This window comes from Musca domestica, unplaced genomic scaffold, assembly GCF_030504385.1.
Source record: "Musca domestica strain aabys unplaced genomic scaffold, Musca_domestica.polishedcontigs.V.1.1 9, whole genome shotgun sequence".
Classification (NCBI taxonomy): Eukaryota; Metazoa; Arthropoda; class Insecta; order Diptera; family Muscidae; genus Musca; species Musca domestica.
Window position 1 is genome coordinate 4,693,665 of NW_026712435.1, and position 20,694 is coordinate 4,714,358.

The 20,694-nt window shown below is 36.7% G+C and overlaps 1 protein-coding gene across 1 annotated transcript; it reads left to right on the plus strand.

Moving 5' to 3' along the window:
• The first annotated feature begins 6,627 nt into the window (after window positions 1-6,627).
• Window positions 6,628-7,617, plus strand: LOC131806836 (uncharacterized). Its single transcript, XM_059131622.1, has one exon. The coding sequence runs from the start codon at window positions 6,628-6,630 to the stop codon at window positions 7,615-7,617; it is 990 nt and encodes a 329-aa protein (XP_058987605.1).
• Window positions 7,618-20,694: the final 13,077 nt, after the last annotated feature.

Here is a 20,694-nt window from a genome sequence, read left to right on the forward strand (position 1 = left end):
GGTACATTAAAAAAAGGAAGCTCTTTCTTAGGCCCAAAGAAGAAATCACAGGATCTTTTTACATCCTTTTGTTCAGAAAAAGGGGTTTTAGTACAAAAGTTAAAGATAGGTTTTGCGTAATCAAATAGTTAGATTTGAGGAACAACATATACGCGTTCGAATATTTGTGGAATCTAACTCCTATTAATTCTACAAAACTTGGAATACTTCTATACTATGATATTGTTAAATACAACAAAATATTAGGAAAGTTGTTTTCTTTCAATGTGTAACAACACTTTGGTTTAAGGCAGAAAAACAATTTTTAAACAGACAATAAAGCTTTTATTTCACTTCATTTACTTTTTTCGTCTCATTTTACCAACTGTCCTTTTGTCAAAAATGTTTTATGTTTCCAAAATGAACATTTGTTAATATTTCTAAAAATTATTGCTTCCGTTGGTTTTGAAGTTTCCATTCTAAATAAAGGTGTAAATGGGGGTGACGGAAATATCAATCTAATTGCAAAAGGTTGCGTGATGCCGCAAACGTTTGTGTGGATTTTACAACATATGTGTGTACGTCCATCCATGTTTTTAGTAATCAAGCTAGAGGTTAAATTATGACCCCGATCGTCAGGAAATTTGGCGTTAAGTCAGGGATAGGGTCAGAATTTCAAACTTTGCAGTCTCTGGTCATAATTATAGGCCAATCGTCGTGGAATTTTGAGTTTAGAGCAGGGACTCAGAATCGGATGAAATGGACCATAACTTTTGTGTGAAAAATGCCAAATCGTTTATTTAGATTTATTGCCAACTTTCGAGTAAGCAAGGAGGTGTTTTTGATGCTGTTGGGAGGAATCGTGCAATAGAAGCAGCAGTGTTCCACCGATCACAAAAATTTCTACATTTTTAATTACCTGTAAATACTTACAGTTTGTGTAGAAATATCCATTTTTAACACAATATTGATTTTTGTCTATTTTGACATTTTGTTTGTTTATGTTGAAGTTTGATGAACCATTTTTCGATATAAAAAAGATATTCTTGTTGTAGACTTCAAATACATTCTTAAATTTTTCAGCAAATTATCCCAACACACTTCTACAAAGAAATACGAAACCATCTAATCATTTAAAACAAAAAATAAAGAGTTGGAAGAAAAAAATAATAATAAAAAACTAAAAACAAGCGATGCAGGTACGGAAACTTCTTAGCCTATCAATAAAAGAGAATAGTTAGTTTTTCAAAAATATTTTTATTTTTCAATATAATCTCCTGAAACTTCAATACACTTAGTCCAACGCTTTTCTAACAATTCTATACGTTTATTAAAATAGTTTCCCTTAAGGTCTTCAGAATAGTGGTTTACAACTTTAATTGCATCTTCAGGTAAAACGCTTGCCAGCAAGGATTTGGGAACAAGTAAAAGTCACTGGGAGCTAAATAATGAGAATAAGGTTGGTGGTCAAGCAACTCGTATTTTAATCCGTTGATTTTAGCTATTGTAGTATGTATGTAGTCAATGCAACATCACAATAATATGCTTTCCAGCTAAGAATATTTTGTGCAGTTATTCAAATCTATGTACTCGTATCAAATTACACATTGGTCGTTAAAATATATCTATTAAAATAAAGAAACCAATGAACCAATGATGAAAATCTTCGAAATTTATTTTCTTTTCAGTTCAATGAGGAAAATGTTGCGCGTTCGGTTTTCCTCTGGGAAGAAAGTTATTTATTTTTACTCTTATTGAGAATCATAGATGAAATCGGAAGCGCACCAAAAGTGTATACACAATTGCTACTTTTCAGCATTTTACAGTCATTTGTTTGCACTATAATGCAAATGATACCACAAGTTAACATCTAAAGTATTGTTCAAAAGAACATCATTTTTACACATAATATTTTAAGTCTTTGTTATTTAATAGTTTTTCCTATGTCAGCATATACTGACCTAATATAATCTTGGTTTCAGTGTTTATTTTAAGCAAGCCAATGGCACAAATGAAGAAACAAATCGATTGGTTTGCATTTATTGCTAGTTGTATTGGTATCCAAAATGTATTGATACCAACGAAAATAAAGATTCTTGATAGATTACAAGAAATTGTAAACATACCAAGGATACACAACCCGCCAGTGGTAAGGAATTTGAAATATTTATTTTATTTATTTATGGAAGCTCTCTGGGCGGATATCGACCGCAATGAAAACAAGATACGAGCGGATCTTGCAACAGAATCACATCCCCATATCGTCAGTAACGAGTACCAAAACATTGGAGAAGAATATAGGATTACAATCGGCAACATCGAGGCTGACATCAAAAGCGGCAAGGAACGAACGCCTCGCAAACAGCTTCCGGCAACAAGGGAGGGGGTACAAAACCAAACTAACAAGTTTACTGCAACCAGCAGTGTGACCGCATTGGTGAGACGTCAGAGGGCTCCTATGCAGTCCATTCAAACTTTAATAAGGGACAGTTCAGGCCAAGCTGCTTCCTGTCAGACAGTGGCTGCAATTGAAAAACTATGGACACACGTGGAAGATATCCACTTCAAAATGTACGAGAACTTTGAAAGCACAACCTTGTTCTTTTAGAGGAAGAGACGTTAAGGTTCTAAGAAAAAATATCGACGCTAACACAGGGCAATCATTCGTCGTCTCAGCAGAGATCAGGCGAGAATTTGGCAAATTAAGTTAATCTGCCAAAAAATTACAATCAATCAATTTAATCGGGATTATCCGTTTTCGGAGAAGATGATCGTGCTCTGGAAGATTTATTAAAGAAGTTCTGGGTACAAGACAATGTTTGTGAAGATCAGAAGTTGACAATAGCAGAAGAACAATGTGAAAATCACTTCAACCAAAATACAACAATGAATGAGAATGGTTTGTGGTGCGATTACCGTTTGCAAACTGCCCTGAGAAGATTTCCGAATCCTTGAATATTGCATTATCAAGATTCTTTGCGTTGGAGCGTCGCTTATCTAAGGATGCAAGTTTTTACGAGCAGTATGCTAAATTTATGAAGGAGTATGAGGATCTGGGATATATGACGAAAATACAATCAAGAGATGTGCGTGGTAATCACTATATCCCGCATCATTGTGTCCTACGCCCAAATAGCAGCACAACAAAGCTGAGTTAGGCGAGGAATTTCGTTTTAGTTAGGCGTATTCGTTTTAGTTAAGCGAGGCTAATTTCGTTTTAGTTAGGAGAGGAATTTCGCTCCTCCTCACCAACTTGACGCTGCCATTTTCCAGGGGGGTTTTATCTTGTCGATAATCCCCTTTAGGACGGCAGTGTTTGCATGAACAGCAAGCTTAAACAAAATTTAATTCTTCTTAATGCCGCTGCTCATGATAGGAATTGGATCACCGCCTTCATGATGTAATTCAAGATTTTATTATTGACCATTTCCTCTATATATGGTCTTTTGGTAAGTTGTCTGAACCTTTAATGGTATCGATCAATGCGTAGTGCATTTCGTCCCCATAATGTTTCTTGGCTATTTTTGCATAAGATGGCGGCTTCGTATCCGTTTTCTCTTCTGCTGGGCGAGGGATTTTTTTCTCGGAAATCCCAGTGTTTAAGTTGGCCTTCAACTTCCCGAGACAGATGCTGATTGACACAACGGGCATCTCCTCGGCAAACTTCCCTCGGCGGAGACCGTAGAGCGCAGAAGCCACCGGGCGGTGGTTGTTGTTGGTTAGCTCACTTTGATACATACGAGACTCTGCTCTCATTGGAAATAATTGTAAATGTAGTAGTAGTAATCGACAATGATCCTCGGCGATCACTGCGATCCTCTGCGATTTCAAGAACCTCTGCGTTCACTTGTCGTTTAGTTGTTGAAATGTACACTTCCTGCGCTCTAACCCCTCGTTCACGGTTATACTAACCAGGCCTCTGTCGCCACCCCAAAATTACAAAGGTAATTTTGTTTTTTATTAGAAAAGAGAAATACCCCAATAAAGAATGAAATCTATATAGAATTATTACTAATAATATCTTGTGTTTCATTGCTTTGTATTTTCTTCCTTTCACCGCATTCACCACACACGCAAATCACCCGCACCTCTCACCATCACACAATAACTCTGGAAGTTCTCGTTGTTGTTGCCGCTGTCTGCCATTCCTCCACTCCCCTGTGTTAAACACCCAGGTTTAGCGGTCGATTTCACGTCCAGACAAACTTTCCAGTACTGGAGCTAACCTTGTCGCCCTCAGTCAAAGGATTCCTGTGACAGTCTCCTTGAGGTCCTTGACTGAGTTTGCGCGGAGCATTTGTAGGTGGGAATCTCTTATTCGCAGTGTTTTGTGGGGGAGTATTTGTAGTCCCCTTTGGAACATCCTGCGACTTTGCACTTTTGCTGTTCTGTTGCTTCATCAACTATCGCCGTTGGACCCCAGACAGTTTGTTTTGATTTTGCTGTTTTTTTGTCTATCATCTTGCACGCCTCCTCCTTAATTGGGATTCGCAAGACGGTAGTATTATTGCTGCTGCTGTCAGACTCGGAATCTGAGGCGCTACCTGTAGTTGAAGGCTGGGTCGAGTGTGCGTTCCTCAGACTCTCTGTCTATGTAGTTGCCCGAGGGCTGTATGCTATATATACCTTCGACCACAGATGACAAGGCATCCACATTGCGGGTGATTCAAAATATTACGATCCAACTAGACTTACTCATGACATTCACAGTCTATACAATTTTTCCGATACAGCAAGACTTTACAGTGCATTGAGTGATATCAGCACATATCCATTTGAAAATATGTTAAAAAAATATTAAAAGAGCAATAAAAAACACAACATGTACTGAAAACAACTATTTAACATTTTTCAAAAGGTGCATTAAAAAAAAAGAAATCTCTTTCTTAGGCCCAAAGAAGAAATCATAGGATCTTTTTCATCCTTTTGTTCAGAAAAAGGGGTTTTAGTACTAAAGTTAAAGATAGGTTTTGCGTAATCAAATAGTTAGATTTCTAATATTTTTGGAACCTAATTCCTATTTTGACAACCTATTTAATTCTACAAATCTTCGAATAATTCTATACTATGATATTGTTAAATACAACAAAATATTAGGAAAGTTGTTTTCTTACAATTTTTATCAACACTTTTGTTTAAGGCAGAAAAACAATTTTTAAACAGACAATAAAGCTTTTATTTCACTTCATTTACTTTTTTCGTCTCATTTTACCAACTGTCCTTTTGTCAAAAATGTTTTATGTTTCCAAAATGAACATTTGTTAATATTTCTAAAAATTATTGCTTCCGTTGGTTTTGAAGTTTCCATTCTAAATAAAGGTGTAAATGGGGGTGACGGAAATATCAATCTAATTGCAAAAGGTTGCGTGATGCCGCAAACGTTTGTGTGGATTTTACAACATATGTGTGTACGTCTATCCATGTTTTTAGTAATCAAGCTAGAGGTTAAATTATGACCCCGATCGTCAGGAAATTTGGCGTTAAATCAGGGATAGGGTCAGAATTTCAAACTTTGCAGTCTCTGGTCATAATTATAGGCCAATCGTCGTGGAATTTTGAGTTTAGAGCAGGGACTCAGAATCGGATGAAATGGACCATAACTTTTGTGTGAAAAATGCCAAATCGTTTATTTAGATTTATTGCCAACTTTCGAGTAAGCAAGGAGGTGTTTTTGATGCTGTTGGGAGGAATCGAGCAATAGAAGCAGCAGTGTTCCACCGATCACAAAAATTTCTACATTTTTAATTACCTGTAAATACTTACAGTTTGTGTAGAAATATCCATTTTTAACACAATATTGATTTTTGTCTATTTTGACATTTTGTTTGTTTATGTTGAAGTTTGATGAACCATTTTTCGATATAAAAAAGATATTCTTGTTGTAGACTTCAAATACATTCTTAAATTTTTCAGCAAATTATCCCAACAACAACGCACACTTCTACAAAGAAATACGAAACCATCTAATCATTTAAAACAAAAAATAAAGAGTTGGAAGAAAAAAATAATAATAAAAAACTAAAAACAAGCGAAACTTCTCCTCCTGAAACTTCAATACACTTAGTCCAACGCTTTTCTAACAATTACATACGTTGATTAAAATAGTTTCCCTTAAGGTCTTCAGAATAGTGGTTTACAACTTTAATTGCATCTTCAGGTAAAACGCTTGCCAGCAAGGATTTGGGAACAAGTAAAAGTCACTGGGAGCTAAATAATGAGAATAAGGTTGGTGGTCAAGCAACTCGTATTTTAATCCATTGATTTTAGCTATTGTAGTATTTATGTAGTCAATGCAACATCACAATAATATGCTTTCCAGCTAAGAATATTTTGTGCAAAGTTATTCAAATCTATGTACTCGTATCAAATTACACATTGGTCGTTAAAATATATCTATTAAAATAAACCCATGCAAGCATCGCTCTGTATCGAAGGTGTTGGCGGAAGATCGAGAACCGCAAGCCAAAGGGTCCTTTCGTATTACCAAATATAGTGCCACCCCAACCTAGCACTGACATCAATATCACATCATGGCCTATTCCAGAAAACATAAAGCTAGCAGATCCCTATTTTTATCAAACGGCCAGGATTTACGTACTACTTAGAGCAGGGTTCTACTTCAACCTGATTCTCCCACAGGAACTTCGAATGTCCAAGGAACTTCCTATATTGAAGAACTCAAGACTAGGGTGGATTGCTAGTGGAAGAGTTCAGGCTGAATCGGAAACTGTGACATGCGTCGTTTTCTTAGAAGATGAACGTGCTCTAGAAGATTTATTAAAGAAGTTCTGGGAACAAGACGATGTTTGTGAAGATCAGAAGATGACAATAGCAGAAGAACAGTGTGAAAATCACTTTAACCAAAATAGAACAGTAAATGAGAATGGTCGGTTTGTGGTGCGATTACCGTTTGCAGACTGCCCTGAGAAGATTTCCGAATCCCTGAATATTGCACAATCAAGATTCTTTGCGTTGGAGCGTCGCTTATCTAAGGATGCAAGTCTTCACGAGAAGTATGCTAAATTTATGAAGGTGTATGAGGATCTAGAACATATGACGAAAATACAATCAAGAGATGTGCGTGGTAATCATTACTATATCCCGCATCATTGTGTCCTACGCCCAAATAACAACACAACAAAGCTGAGGGTTGTGTTCGATGCGTCTTGCAAGTCATCATCTGGATGGTCACTAAATGATATTTTGCATTCAGGCCCCAGGGTTCAAGGAGATCTGTTTGGAATGCTGTTGCGATTTAGACTGCCGCGATTTGTCTTTACAACAGACATTGAGAAGATGTATAGACAAGTGCTAGTCGACAAAACAGATCGCAAATATCAGCTTATCCTATGGAGAAACACTCCAGACAAGGAACTCGAACACTACATGTTAAATATGTTAACATATGGTACGACGTGTGCCCCTTATCTTGCTACAAGATGTCTAAAATGGCTAGCAGATACAAACTTGCAAAAATATCCATTGGGGGCGCTGGCTACGTTGACAATTGCATCAACGACAATTGAGATACAGAAACAGGTTAATATGTTACTACAGGAAGCTGGATTTAGACTACGAAAATGGTGTGCTTACCACTTGAAATTGATGCATGGAGTTCCTCCAGAAGATAGAGAGTAGATCTAAATTTTTACAAGTCATCAACCAAGGTTTTGGGATAAACATAGATTCCTCAAGCAGACCGATTTTCCTTGAAGAGTGATGTGAATGAATGCACTATCGTCACCAAGCGGAAGGTCACGTCGGATTTGACAAGATTGTTCGACCCCTTAGGAATTGCAGGTCCTGTGGTGTCAGCAGCGAAGATCTTTATTCAGCAACTGTGGATGGATAAACTGAGGAAGGATACAATTGGCTGGGACGAGGAACTGCCAGCAGAAAGGGCAGCATATTGGTTATCGTTCAGAGAAAGCCTGAAGATGTTAAATGATTTCAAGTTACCCAGACACATGTTTGATGGAGAGAAACCAACAAAAATTGATGTACATACTTTTGTGGACGCGTCAGAAAAGGGATATGGTGCTGTGGTGTATCTTCGGGCTATGCTGCCAGGCGGCAGGCATATAGTCAGACTCCTTTGTTCAAAATCAAAAATAGCACCAATAAAGGAGATCACTTTGCCACAGTTAGAGCTTTATGCCGCTGAATTGGGGGGCAAAACTTACTGCTAAAGTCCAGGCCGAATTGGGTTATGAAGATCTACAGACTATTTATTGGTCGGATTCAGAGATTACATTGTACTATATCAATTCGGAACCTCTCTGGCCCGAAGCTTCTTAAAGAATATAGAAAATCAGTCTGATCTTGAATTCAAGACAATATCTACAGTATCAGCAATTGTGTCACAGAGTGGGTTACAGGATATAATCTATGGAACCAACCACAAGGGTACATTTAGACGATTACAACGTATTGTCGGTTATGTCCTGCGATTTGCCGAAAGGATAAAGGGACACAAGCTTGGAAGTTCGACAGATGTACTGACACCTATGGTGTTAAATCAGGCGATGCAACTAGTAGTCAAGACCATACAGGTGGCGGATTTTGCGAAAGAAATTCAGCAGTTGAAGAAACATGGAGCATTGGACAAATCAAGCTCCATACATAGTTTGACTCCCTTTCTTGATGACAGAGGAATACTTAGCGTTGGTGGCAGGTTGGAAGAGGCAACCTTAGCATAAGACACAAAACACCCGATGTTGTTACCATACAACGATCCAATTGTGAAACTCATTCAAAGCATGATCCATTTAGAGAATAGCCACTGTGGCTCACAACTATTGCTGGCAACGTCAAGGCAAAAATATTGGATAATTAAGGGGAAGGCTATGGCTCGCAACATGGTGCAAAATTGCGTAAGGTGCACCCGGGCGAAGCCAAAGTTATACAACCAAATCATGGGAAAACTCCCACCGAGCAGGGTCACACCTGCAGGGCCTTTTATTGTCTCCGGCGTTGACTATTGCGGACCACTATGGGTCCACTACAAAATACGAGACAAGAGACCACACATTGTTTACATCGCTGTCTTTGTCTGCTTCACAACAAAGGCTGTACATTTGGAAGTAATTACAGACCGGAACGTAATTACAACGGAAGCATTCATTGGAGCATTGAAGAGATTTATCTCTCGGCGAGGGAAATGTCAAACCTTAGACAATGCGACGAACTTTGTAAGAGCCAAAAATCAGCTCGACGAATTCAATGAGGCTGTCTTTGGAGAGAAAGGCAAAAAGATAATAGCGCAGACGTGCTCAAGAGAAGGGATCGATTTCCAGTTTATTATGGGAAGCCGCAGTTAAGTCAGCGAAGCAACTGTTTGCTTCGCACCACTAGTAGTGCATCATTAACCCACGAAGAGTTGGAGACAATTGTTATTGAAATAGAGGCAATTCCGAATTCCAGACCGTTAACTCCTATTTCTGATGATCCAAATGATCTAGCTGCATTAATACCTGGTCATTTTCTTGTGGGAGACCCGTTAACGGCACAGGTTGACCCATCAGCGAACCAATCGTCAACATCATTGACAAGCAGATGGAAGGTAATATCGCAAATTAGGCATGAGTTCTGGAAACGTTGGTCCACTGAATACTTAAATACTCTGCAAGAAAGAAGGAAATGGAGTACACCATCTCCAAACGTTGAACCTGGTCAATTGGTCATTATTAAGGAAGATAACATGCCTGTAATGCAAGGGCCGCTAGGCAGAATAACCCGAACATATAAGGGCAACGATGGAGCTGTTCGTGTAGTTAACGTAAAGACACAAAGCGGCGAAATTAAAAGAGCCATAACCAAAATAACCATAACCTTTATGGGAAAAGGAACCTCTTCCGCCTATAGACACCAAGAGTAGGAGTGAAGGGCCATCTCCGAAGCGATTGAAGACGTCAAGCAGCATGCTAGTATCGCTGATGCTTGTGGTTTTACTATTTTTACCTCTATGCTTGTGTCATTCGTTCAACATACACAAGTTTGAGAATAAGCCCGGAATCTATTTTGAAGGAATTGAAATCACAAAAGTGGTAACAGCAGAGTGGAAACTGATCACTAATTATGATCTTTCCCCATTTTGGGCAGATATGGATGTATGGATGGCTTTTCTACCGGGAAAAGAACGCTTCAGAAGTTGTGTAAGATAGCAGTTGAGAACAGAAGCTGTGAGATACTTTCAGAAAATCTCATTTAAGTACAGAATCAATTGGAATCTAATACACTGAACATATTTCCCAGGCGCAGCAGGCGAGGAGCTCTGAACATAGTCGCACACTCGTTATTTGGTGTCTGTGACAATTGAGACGGCAAATGAAGACAACCAACATCTGTTGAATCTTCTAAAAATCAGACATCTACTATTGACTCAACAATCAACATAATCAGAAAGGACGAAGTTGCGAGTCAAAGGAACTTCGGCAACATGCAAGTAGAAATGAACCTTTTGGCAAATAAAGTGAAGAAAGAGGAAGATGTTGTTAAATAAACACAATCAATTATGTTCCTCACTTTGCAGCTCATGCTACTCTCATCAAAGTTGAAACATATATAAGATAACCTAATCGACGTTTTAACGGATGCTCTTCATGGTCGGATAAGCCTATTGCTACTTACTCCACATCAATTGCTATTAGAGCTCCAAACCATCAAGGCTCATACTCCGCCATCTCGTACTCTACTCATTCGTGAAGATACTGTGCCGGATTTCTTCAAATAAAAGAGGAGTAAGGGAAGGGTTATGAAAACCCATATCATATTCGAGATTCGCCTTCCATTAGTGGATCTCCAGCTGTATGATTGAAATGATCCCCGTATCTATGCTGCGATCCGGTCGATTTATTTCAATAGCTTTGAAATCAACATAATTGGCAGCTAACGTCGATCGGGATGAGTTCATATCTCTAACAGCAGATAAAATGAACAGCTGCATACATACCACAAATGACGTTTTCATTTGCGACAACCAAGCGAAGTTTAGCAAAGGCGAACCGTCACATGTATGCGAGATGATTTTCTTATTTCTTGGAATCAACCATGCACCACCAAACTTGGAGACAAGGGGAACAAAAGAATACATGGATGTTTACTCTATCCAATTTAACAGAATTGTCCTTTGTTTGTTGTACAAAAATGACTCACCTGGAGGTGCAAGGAGCTGGATCTTTAGAAATTGTGCCTGACTGTATTTTCAAAGACAACACATTTACAATATACGGTCATTACAAAAACAAAACAACAGTGCAGACATCATATCTGAGACTTAAGCCACTGGATTTCATAATCTCATGCAGTAAGTTTGTCTTGCTCAACACAACATTAAACAGCACATATGAAATACATGCTGCTGAACCCGTAACCTTACACCAACAGCTAGAAACTATTGAAATCGGACGCCTTCCGCAACTAATGGAATCGACGGCCATTCACCATCATACCATTAGCTATCTACCTCTTTGCACTGGAATTGGAGTAGCCATATACGTCACTGTCAAGTTTCGTCACCACAGAACTTCCAACAGTTTCTTGAACGTTCCTCGTTCAACGTGGGGGAGAATGTTCAAAAGAACATAATTTTTACACATATTATTATTAGTCTTTGTTATTTAATAGTTTTGTTCTGTGTCAGCATATAACTGACCTAATAAAATTTTGGTTTCAGTGTTTATTTTAAGCAAGTCATTAACCCAAATAAAGAAACAACTTGATTGGTTTCACAATTGCATGGCTATTGGCTGAAGTATTTTATTCCTTGCTTTGCATTTAACGCTAGTTGTATTGATATCCAAAATGTATAAATACCAAGCGAAAATAAAGATTCTTGGTATATTACAAAAAATTGTAAACATTCCAAGGTTACACAATTCAAGTGATGTGTATATCTGCTTTACTTACAAGTAATAAAGAAGCATAATAATAACATTAACTGTGTTCCTTACCAACAATAAAAAAGTGCCAAAAAGCTACACAGTCAAAAGATAATCTATAAGAAATTATGTTTGTTTAAATAAAACATTAACATTACTGAGTTTTGCCTTGTTAAGGCGAAGATCATATGTTTTATGAATTATGTGTTTGTTTTCTCTTTCGAGACGAGCTTAATGATCTGAAATTTGCAGTGAAAAGGAAAGCCAGATAGACACTATCACACACTCACCACTATGCGACGCGTTTCGCCGTTGGTTAAGCGGCTCATCAGGCATATTTGGTGTGGATGATGGCTTACAAGGGCCGTTCTCTGGAAAGTAGTATATAATTCGAACATATTGCAAATTAGCATATGCGAATTATACACTAGAAACTCTCCAGGTTCGACTCAAGTTCTATTGGCAGATCTTTTTCACAGCAAGGTTTTTTTGTTTTTTGTTTGAACATTACTAATTGACGCCCGAGCAGGAGCAGAAAAACGCCTTCAATATATTCAATGTTCTAACTATAGGTTCTACTATCACGAACTCTAAATACGAAATTTGAAACAAAGACCTATGTAGACAATGCTTTATCTCAGGAGGTAGAGCGACATGGAAACTGTCTAAGGATTGGATGAGTGTATCTGTGCTGACGTTGTTGAAAGCGCCTTCGATGTCAATGCATACTGCTAGTGTATACACCTTTTTTTCGAAGGTGCTCTCTATGGGGTGTACAACCTCATGTAATGCGGTTTCCACTGACGTCTTTTTACGTATGATTGTTGTTTATATTTAAGCAAATCGTTTTTAATCCTGCTCTTAATTATGGTATCGATTGTGCATTCCATGGTTTTGAGTAAGAACGATGTTAGACTTATCAGTCGACAAGACTTGGGTATTACCTTGCCTTCCCAGATTTGGGCACAAAAACTACCCTCGATTCCTGTCAGGCTTTTCGGGTATACGCAAACTTTATGCACGCTTTGAAAATACCGGCTAAGTTTCCACTAAGTTTCCACTGACGTCACTTCCTTTTGAAGCAGAGCCGGGAAGACCATATCCGGTCCCGCTGCCTTGATCGATTTGAAGCTTTTGATGGCTTTCTTTACAATCTATTCATCAATTGCTGGTGCTTCCTTAGTCACATTCTTTCTATTTTCCGATACATCTACGTGGGTCATGATGCTCGGAGGGAAGTGTGTATTCATTAAAAGCCCTAAGGTCTCTTCTATTGTTTCCATATTATTACCCATATCATCCACCGTTGTCTCGGCTTTCTTGAAAGAAACTTCTTTATTTTTTAAACATCATTCGGAGTTTCAGGAGTTTTGTCTTACTGTTCTTACTATTTTGTTGTATTCTTTATTATTTGTTATGGTAGCTGTCCCAGAATACTGCTAGTTTTTTACGTCGAGCTCTGCTGTAAAGCCTTCGGACCTATTATCCTTTGTTACGAATTACCCCTGTCATCCTGGGTTTTTCGTAGGCAGACTTCTTCTCTCGAAGTGGACAGGATTCCTCGAATGACTTAACTAGGGTCTCCGTTAACCTATTGACATCTCCGTCTATGTCATCTATGCTTAGGCATTCAATGTTTCTCTGCCCTAGCCTTTCTTTTACTAGTCTCCCATACTTCATCCAGTCAGTCTTGTTGTTGTTCCGGAAACGTACTGGGTTCGGCGGCGGCCGTGTTAGTTCAAATCTTATATAGCTATGATCCGAACAAGAGTGTTCTGCTAAGGCATTCAATGTTTCTCTGCCCTAGTCTTTCTTTTACTAGTTTCCCATATTTCATATAGTAAGTCGTTGTTTTTATTCCGGAAACATACAGGGTTCGGCGGCGGCCTTGTTAGTTCAAATCTTATATACCTATGATCCGAAAAAGAGTTTTCTTCCAAAACCTTCCAATTCTGAATCTCGTTTATAAGATTTTCTGAACAAAAAGTAATGTCTAAAACCTCCTCCCTAATTTTGTTTACAAAGGCCGCTTTATTCCCATGCATTGTGGTGATGTTACCATTCCCCTACCTTAGTACTTTTGCGTCCGATAACGACAACTCTGGGGAGAAAAAAAACATAAATTTTTGTTACATATTATACAAGTTCTCGGTCGGAACCCTGTATTGGCATCGAACAGTTGGTAGTTAATATGGTTTAGTCAGAGACCTTGAACTGTCCAAGGTTCTTGAATTAATCCAATGTGTGTCTTACCTCGATTTATTACATCCGTCTCGATTCGATGAAGGTTAATCTGAATGACCTCGATCATTGGTCCTCCAGTAGACGGGCTTCTTGAGAGTCGGTAATTTTATCATCGATTCTCTGTTGTGTGTTGCTTGGGGGCTTCGGTTTCCTCGTCTCCGACTCTCACCTTGTTGTTCTTGAATCTAAAAGCGTTCGAGACATAGAATGCCATGCCCTTAGTCTTTGTTAGACTGGCCATGGAGATCGTCAACTCCAATCACAAGGAGAGTGCCATCCACCTTCTGCTTCCCACCTTTTAACGTCCAAAGTCTTGTTTTGCCTTCCACAGACTTCTAGCATACGCTCCGTCTCTAATTTGCTACCAAATCTTCTGACATATACCGTCGATTTAGTTAGGCGAGGAATTTCGCTCCTCCTCACCAACTTGAGGCTGCCATTTCTCCAAGTGGGTTTTATCTTGTTTGCATGTACAGCAAGCTTAAATAAAATTTCATTTTTCTTAATACCACTACTCATGATAGAAATTGGATCACCGCCTTCCATGATGTGATCCAAGATTTTATTATTGAGCATTTCCTCCTTAATTGGGAGTTGCAAGACGGTATTATTGCTGCTGCTGTCAGACTCGGAATCTTAGGCGCTACCTGTCGTTGAAGGCTGGGTCGAGCGTACGATTCCCCTGAGTTCCCCAGACTCTCTGTTTATCTTGCGGGAGAATACACAAAACTATATATACACAACAATACACAACAACGGAAATCTTTTTAAATGATTCAAAATATTACGATCCAACTAGACTTACTCATAACATTCACAGTCTATACAATTTTTCTGATACAGCAAGACTTTACAGTGCATTAAGTTATATCAGCGCATATTCATTTGAAAATAAATTTAAAAATTTTTCAAAAGGTACATTAAAAAAAGAAAGCTCTTTCTTAGGCCCAAAAAAATCACAGGATCTTTTTACATCCTTTTGTTCAGAAAAAGGGGTTTTAGTACTAAAGTTAAAGATAGGTTTTGCGTAATCAAATAGTTAGATTTCGAATATTTTTGGAACCTATTTCCTATTTTGACAACCTATTTAATTCTACAAATCTTCAAATAATTCTATACTATGATATTGTTAAATACAACAAAATATTAGGAAAGTTATTTTCTTACAATTTGTATCAACACTTTTGTTTAAGGCAGAAAAACAATTTTTAAACAGACAATAAAGCTTTTATTTCACTTCATTTACTTTTTTCGTCTCATTTTACCAACTGTCCTTTTGTCAAAAATGTTTTATGTTTCCAAAATGAACATTTGTTAATATTTCTAAAAATTATTGCTTCCGTTGGTTTTGAAGTTTCCATTCTAAATAAAGGTGTAAATGGGGGTGACGGAAATATCAATCTAATTGCAAAAGGTTGCGTGATGCCACAAACGTTTGTGTGGATTTTACTACATATGTGTGTCCGTCTATCTATGTTTATTGTAATCAAGCTAGAGGTTAAATTATGATCCCAAACCTCACGAAATTTGGCGTTAAGTCAAACTTTGCAGTCTCTGGTCATAATTATAGGCCAATCGTCGTGGAATTTTGAGTTTAGAGCAGGGACACAGGATCGGATGAAATGGACCATAACTTTTGTTTTCGAGTAAGCAAGGAGGTGTTTTTGATGCTGTTGGGAGCAATAGAGCCACAATAGAAACTGAGCACTAGCAGCAGCACTGTTCCACCGATCACAAAAATTTCTACATTTTTAATTACCTGTAAATACTTAAATTTTTTGTAGAAATATCCATTTTTAACACAATATTTTTTTCTTTTAATTTTGTGAATGGGCGATTAATATTTTGTCTACTTTGACATTTTGTTTGTTTATATTGAAGTTTGATAAACCAAAATTTTTCGATATAAAAAAGATATTCTTGTTTACTCACGTACAAAAATCAAATTTAGTTTTTCAAAAATATTTTTTTTTCAACATAATCTCCTGAAACTTCAATATGCTTGGTCCAACGCTTTTCTAACAATTACATACGTTGATTAAAATAGTTTCCCGCAAGGTCTTCAAAATGGTGGTTTACAACTTTATTTGCATCTTCAGGTAAAACGCTTGCCAGCAAGGATTTGGGAACAAGTAAAAGTCACTGGGGCTAAATCATGAGAATAAGGTTGATGGTCAAGCAACTCGTATTTTAATTCGTTGATTTTAGCCATTGTAGTATGTATATAGTCAATGCAGCATCACAATAAAAAACTTCCAGCTAAGAATATTTTGTGCGAAGTTATTGAAATCTATGTACTCGGATCAAATTAAACATTGGTCGTTAAAATATATCTATTAAAACAAAGAAACCAATGCCTCAAAATTAGGAAAATTTTCGAAATTGATTTTTTCCCTGCGGATTTATCGCGAGTTTTGTGTGTAATTTCCAGTTCAATGAGGAAAATGTTGCGCGTTCTGCTTTCCTCTTGGAAGAGAGATATTTATTTGTACTCTTATTGAGATTCTTAGGGGAAATCGGATGCGCACCAAAAGTGTATACACATTTGCTACTTTTCAGCATCTTACAGTTATTTGTTTGCACTATAATATAAAAAATTATGTTTGTTTAAATAAAACATTAACATTATTAATTGACGCCCGAGCAGGAGCAGAAAAACGCCTTCAATATATTCAATGTTCTAACTATAGGTTCTACTATTACCAACTCTAAATATGAAATGTGAAACAAAGACCTATGTAGACAATGCTTTATCTCAGGAGGTAGAGCGACCTGGAAATTGTCTAAGGATGTATCTGTGCTGACGTTGTTGAAAGCGCCTTCGATGTCAATGCATACTGCTTTTTATCGAAGGTGCTATCTATGGGGTGTACAACATCATGTAATGCGGTTTCCACTGAACGTCCTTTAACGCATACATGAAGAATATCTAATAGTGGCCAATCCCGAAGGATGTTGATGAAAATTTTTATTTAGATGCCTCAGAAAAGGAGGAAGAGAAAGTATATTTATAAGAATAAAAATGAATAACATAAATGTTAAAAATGTTTCATATAAACAGGATCGTCAATAAATTTGACGAAAAATATTTTTTTTAAGTTTCCTACTTTTAAGGAAAAGTTGAAGAAAATTATGACATCCTTCGTAGAAGGGAATATTTAGAATCTTTTAATGCTATAATCAATTACAGAAAAAATACTATAACCTTAAACAGCTATACATTTAATTTAGAACAAATTCTGAAGAGATCAAAGAAACCCAGGACATTGCAGACGCTGTAATATCAGAGGGTAACCCAAATTATAATTTTGCAATTGATGGAACGTTAAACGGAATCAACCAATATCGCTTAGAACACATCAATGAAGAGGAGAAAAATGAAATAATGAAGCTTTTAAAATTTTACAATGATATTCAGTACAAGGAAGCTGAAAATTTGACTTTTACTAGAAACTATACAGCACGTTATTAAGACTAAACATGAAGATCCAATTTATAGGAAACCCCATAAATATCCTCTTACAACAAAGAAGTCGATAAGCAAATAAAAGAAATGATTACCCAAGGTGTCATCAAAATCCCCCTACTGTTCACCTCTTTGGATAGTACCTAAGAAGGTTGAATCATCGGGAAAACAAAAAATCAGGATAGTTATTGATTATCGCAATCTAAATGAAATCACGGTGGATAATAAATATCCTATACCTGTGATGGATGACATACTTGACAAACTTGGTCGATGTCAGTATTTCACCACAATAGATTTAGCTAAAGGCTTCCACCAAATTCAAATGGAGCCTATATCAATAGCGAAAACAGAATTTTCAACGAAATCAGGACGTTATGAGCCACAACAATAAATCAATAGCAAAAACAGAATTTTCAACGAATTCAGGACATTATGAATAAGCACGCATGCCATTTGGTTTCAAGAATGTCCTGCAACTTTTCAGAGATGCATAAACAATTTACTTTAAGATTTGGTTTATAAAAATTTTATGGTGTACATGGATGATATAACTGTGTACTCCACTTCATTGGAGAAACACATTACTTCACTAAAAATGTTTTTGAAAAACTCAGACAAGCAAATTTAAAACTCCAGTTAGATAAGTGTGAGTTTATAAAGCAATACACGAATTCCTCCGACACGTAATAACGACAGAAGGTATAAAACCTAACCCTTTAAAAGTCACATCCATAAAAAACATAAAGTATAAAACTGCCTTTGAGAGGTTAAAAATATTAATAATTTCTTGCCCTATTTTGTTTTACCGGATTTCAATAAGCAATTTTCATTGACTACTGATTCAAGTAACGTAGCAATCGGTGCTGTTCTTTCTCAGGGTCATAAACCAATATGTTATGCATGCCGAACTCTAAACGAACACGAACTAAACTACTCAGCTATTGCAAAAGAACTGTTCGCTGCTTTGGGCCACTAAATATTTTGGTCTTACATGTTTGATAGAAAGTTCGAGATCCTTGGCGATCACAGACCCATTGTTTGGTTAGATAATAAAAAAGAACTTAATATGAAATTGGAAAGGTCAAAATTAGGCTAAATGAGTCTGATTATAAAATCAAGTACATTCCCGGTAAAGAAAATCTCGTAGCTGACGCATTCTCAAAGTTAAAGGTAGAAAATATTTCTCAGGTGAATCCTCATGTAGTGAAATAGCCACAATAGCCACTGTACATAGCCCACCTGAAGACAACGAAAACTTAATGGAAATAACTGAACGACCAATAAACTATTTCAGTAGACAAATAGAATTTATAAGGGGAAATGAAGACAAAGTAGAATCTTAACAGTATTTCCATAAATCCAAATTGAAAATTACTTATAAGGAAATGACTGAAGCACATGCAAAGGAATTTATAAAAGAATATATTTGCTCAAAAACAGCGTTATTTATATCGAGAGCGATTCAGACTTTATAATATTTCAAAATGCGTTCAAGGAAATTATTAACCCCAACCATAAAACAAAGATAATGAGACCATAAAAAACTTTGATTGACAATCGAAAATTTCTAACATGTATAGACATTTATTCTAAATATGCCACCTTGGTAGAAGTTAACAGTCGGGATTGGCAAAAAACTAAAAGAGCGATGCTCAGAATCTTTAATGATATGATATGGGAAACCCATTGAGATAAAAGCAGATAAAGATTCCGCTTTTATGTGTGCCGCCTTACAATGATGGTTGAGATCAGAAAATGTGAATATAGAAGTCGCAACCAGCAAAACTGATATTTCGGACGTAAAGATTTTACAACATAAATGAAAAACTCAGTACAATAGCAAGTGATAACAAGTTAAAAAGCAGTAAGTTCGGCCGGGCTGAACTTTGAATACCTTCCACCATTTGGAACAAATTTGGAAATTTTTCAAAAAATATAATCCTTAAAAAATTCTGTTAAAAATTTAAAAATACCGAATATACACCTTATATTGGGGTATATATGACGTGGACCTACATAAGTAGGCATTATTTGCCATTAGCCATTTCCATATTCAAATTCGAAACTTGAAATAAACGGTGAATAATGTAGCTAAAATCATCAAAAAATCCTATATAGGGAGATACCGTTGTATCGGAGCTGTGCAAAGACCTGGACCTGCATAGACAATTTTCTATCACAGACTGTAGTTCCCATTACGAACTCTAAATACGTAATTTGTAACTATTCCGGTGAATAATGTCGCTAAAATCATCAAAATACCGAATATTGGGAGGTACAGTTATATGGGGGCTATATGAAAACGTGGACCTACATGGCCCATTTACGAACTTAACCTGCCTCCTGGGTGTGCAAAATTTTAGCCTTCTATCACAATTCGCTCGAAAGATATCGTGATTAAAACAGACAGACCGACAGACAGACAGACGGACATGGCTAAATCGACTTAGAATTTTACGATGATCAAGAATATATATGCTTTGTTGGGTCTGACATGAGTATTTCGAGGAGTTACAAACGGAATGACAAAGTTGATATACCCTCCATAATATGGTGGAGGGTATAAAAATGAAGAAGATAAATTAACCAAATTTGACACAATACTTTATATTTATATTTACATTTAATAGATATTTTTATGTATGCAGGAACACTTGGGTTAACACACAGGAAAATAATATTAATAAAATTAAGAAGTTGAATAAAAAACGAAGTGAATTCGAAATAAATACTGATTATAGGAAAGCGCCGGTACTAAAATCCAAAATTACTAACCCATTTAAGAAAACAAATAATATAAGACAAGTGAATAGCAAGCATTTTGAAGAAACTAATAGAGGTAGAAAAATTGTAATACAAAGCAAAGTTAAAAAAGAAAAAGAAGAATAATATAAGCAAATACAATAAATCCAGCTCTGACCAGCAACCAAATGAGGAAAATCATGATTAACCCTTTAATGGCTATCATCATACTTATATTAACACAAATTGTTCAAGACCAAAACTTGGAGATAAACCCAGTTATAGCCAAAAATGGATACCTCATTTTGAAAACAGGTGAATTCGAAATTTCTATTGATTATCCATTGTCTTACTATAAAAATAAGTTACACGGAACTAACA

Coding starts and splice junctions, on each gene's coding strand:
- LOC131806836 (XM_059131622.1), top strand. CDS start 6,628: ATGTCCAAGGAACTTCCTATATTGAAGAACTCAAGACTAGGGTGGATT.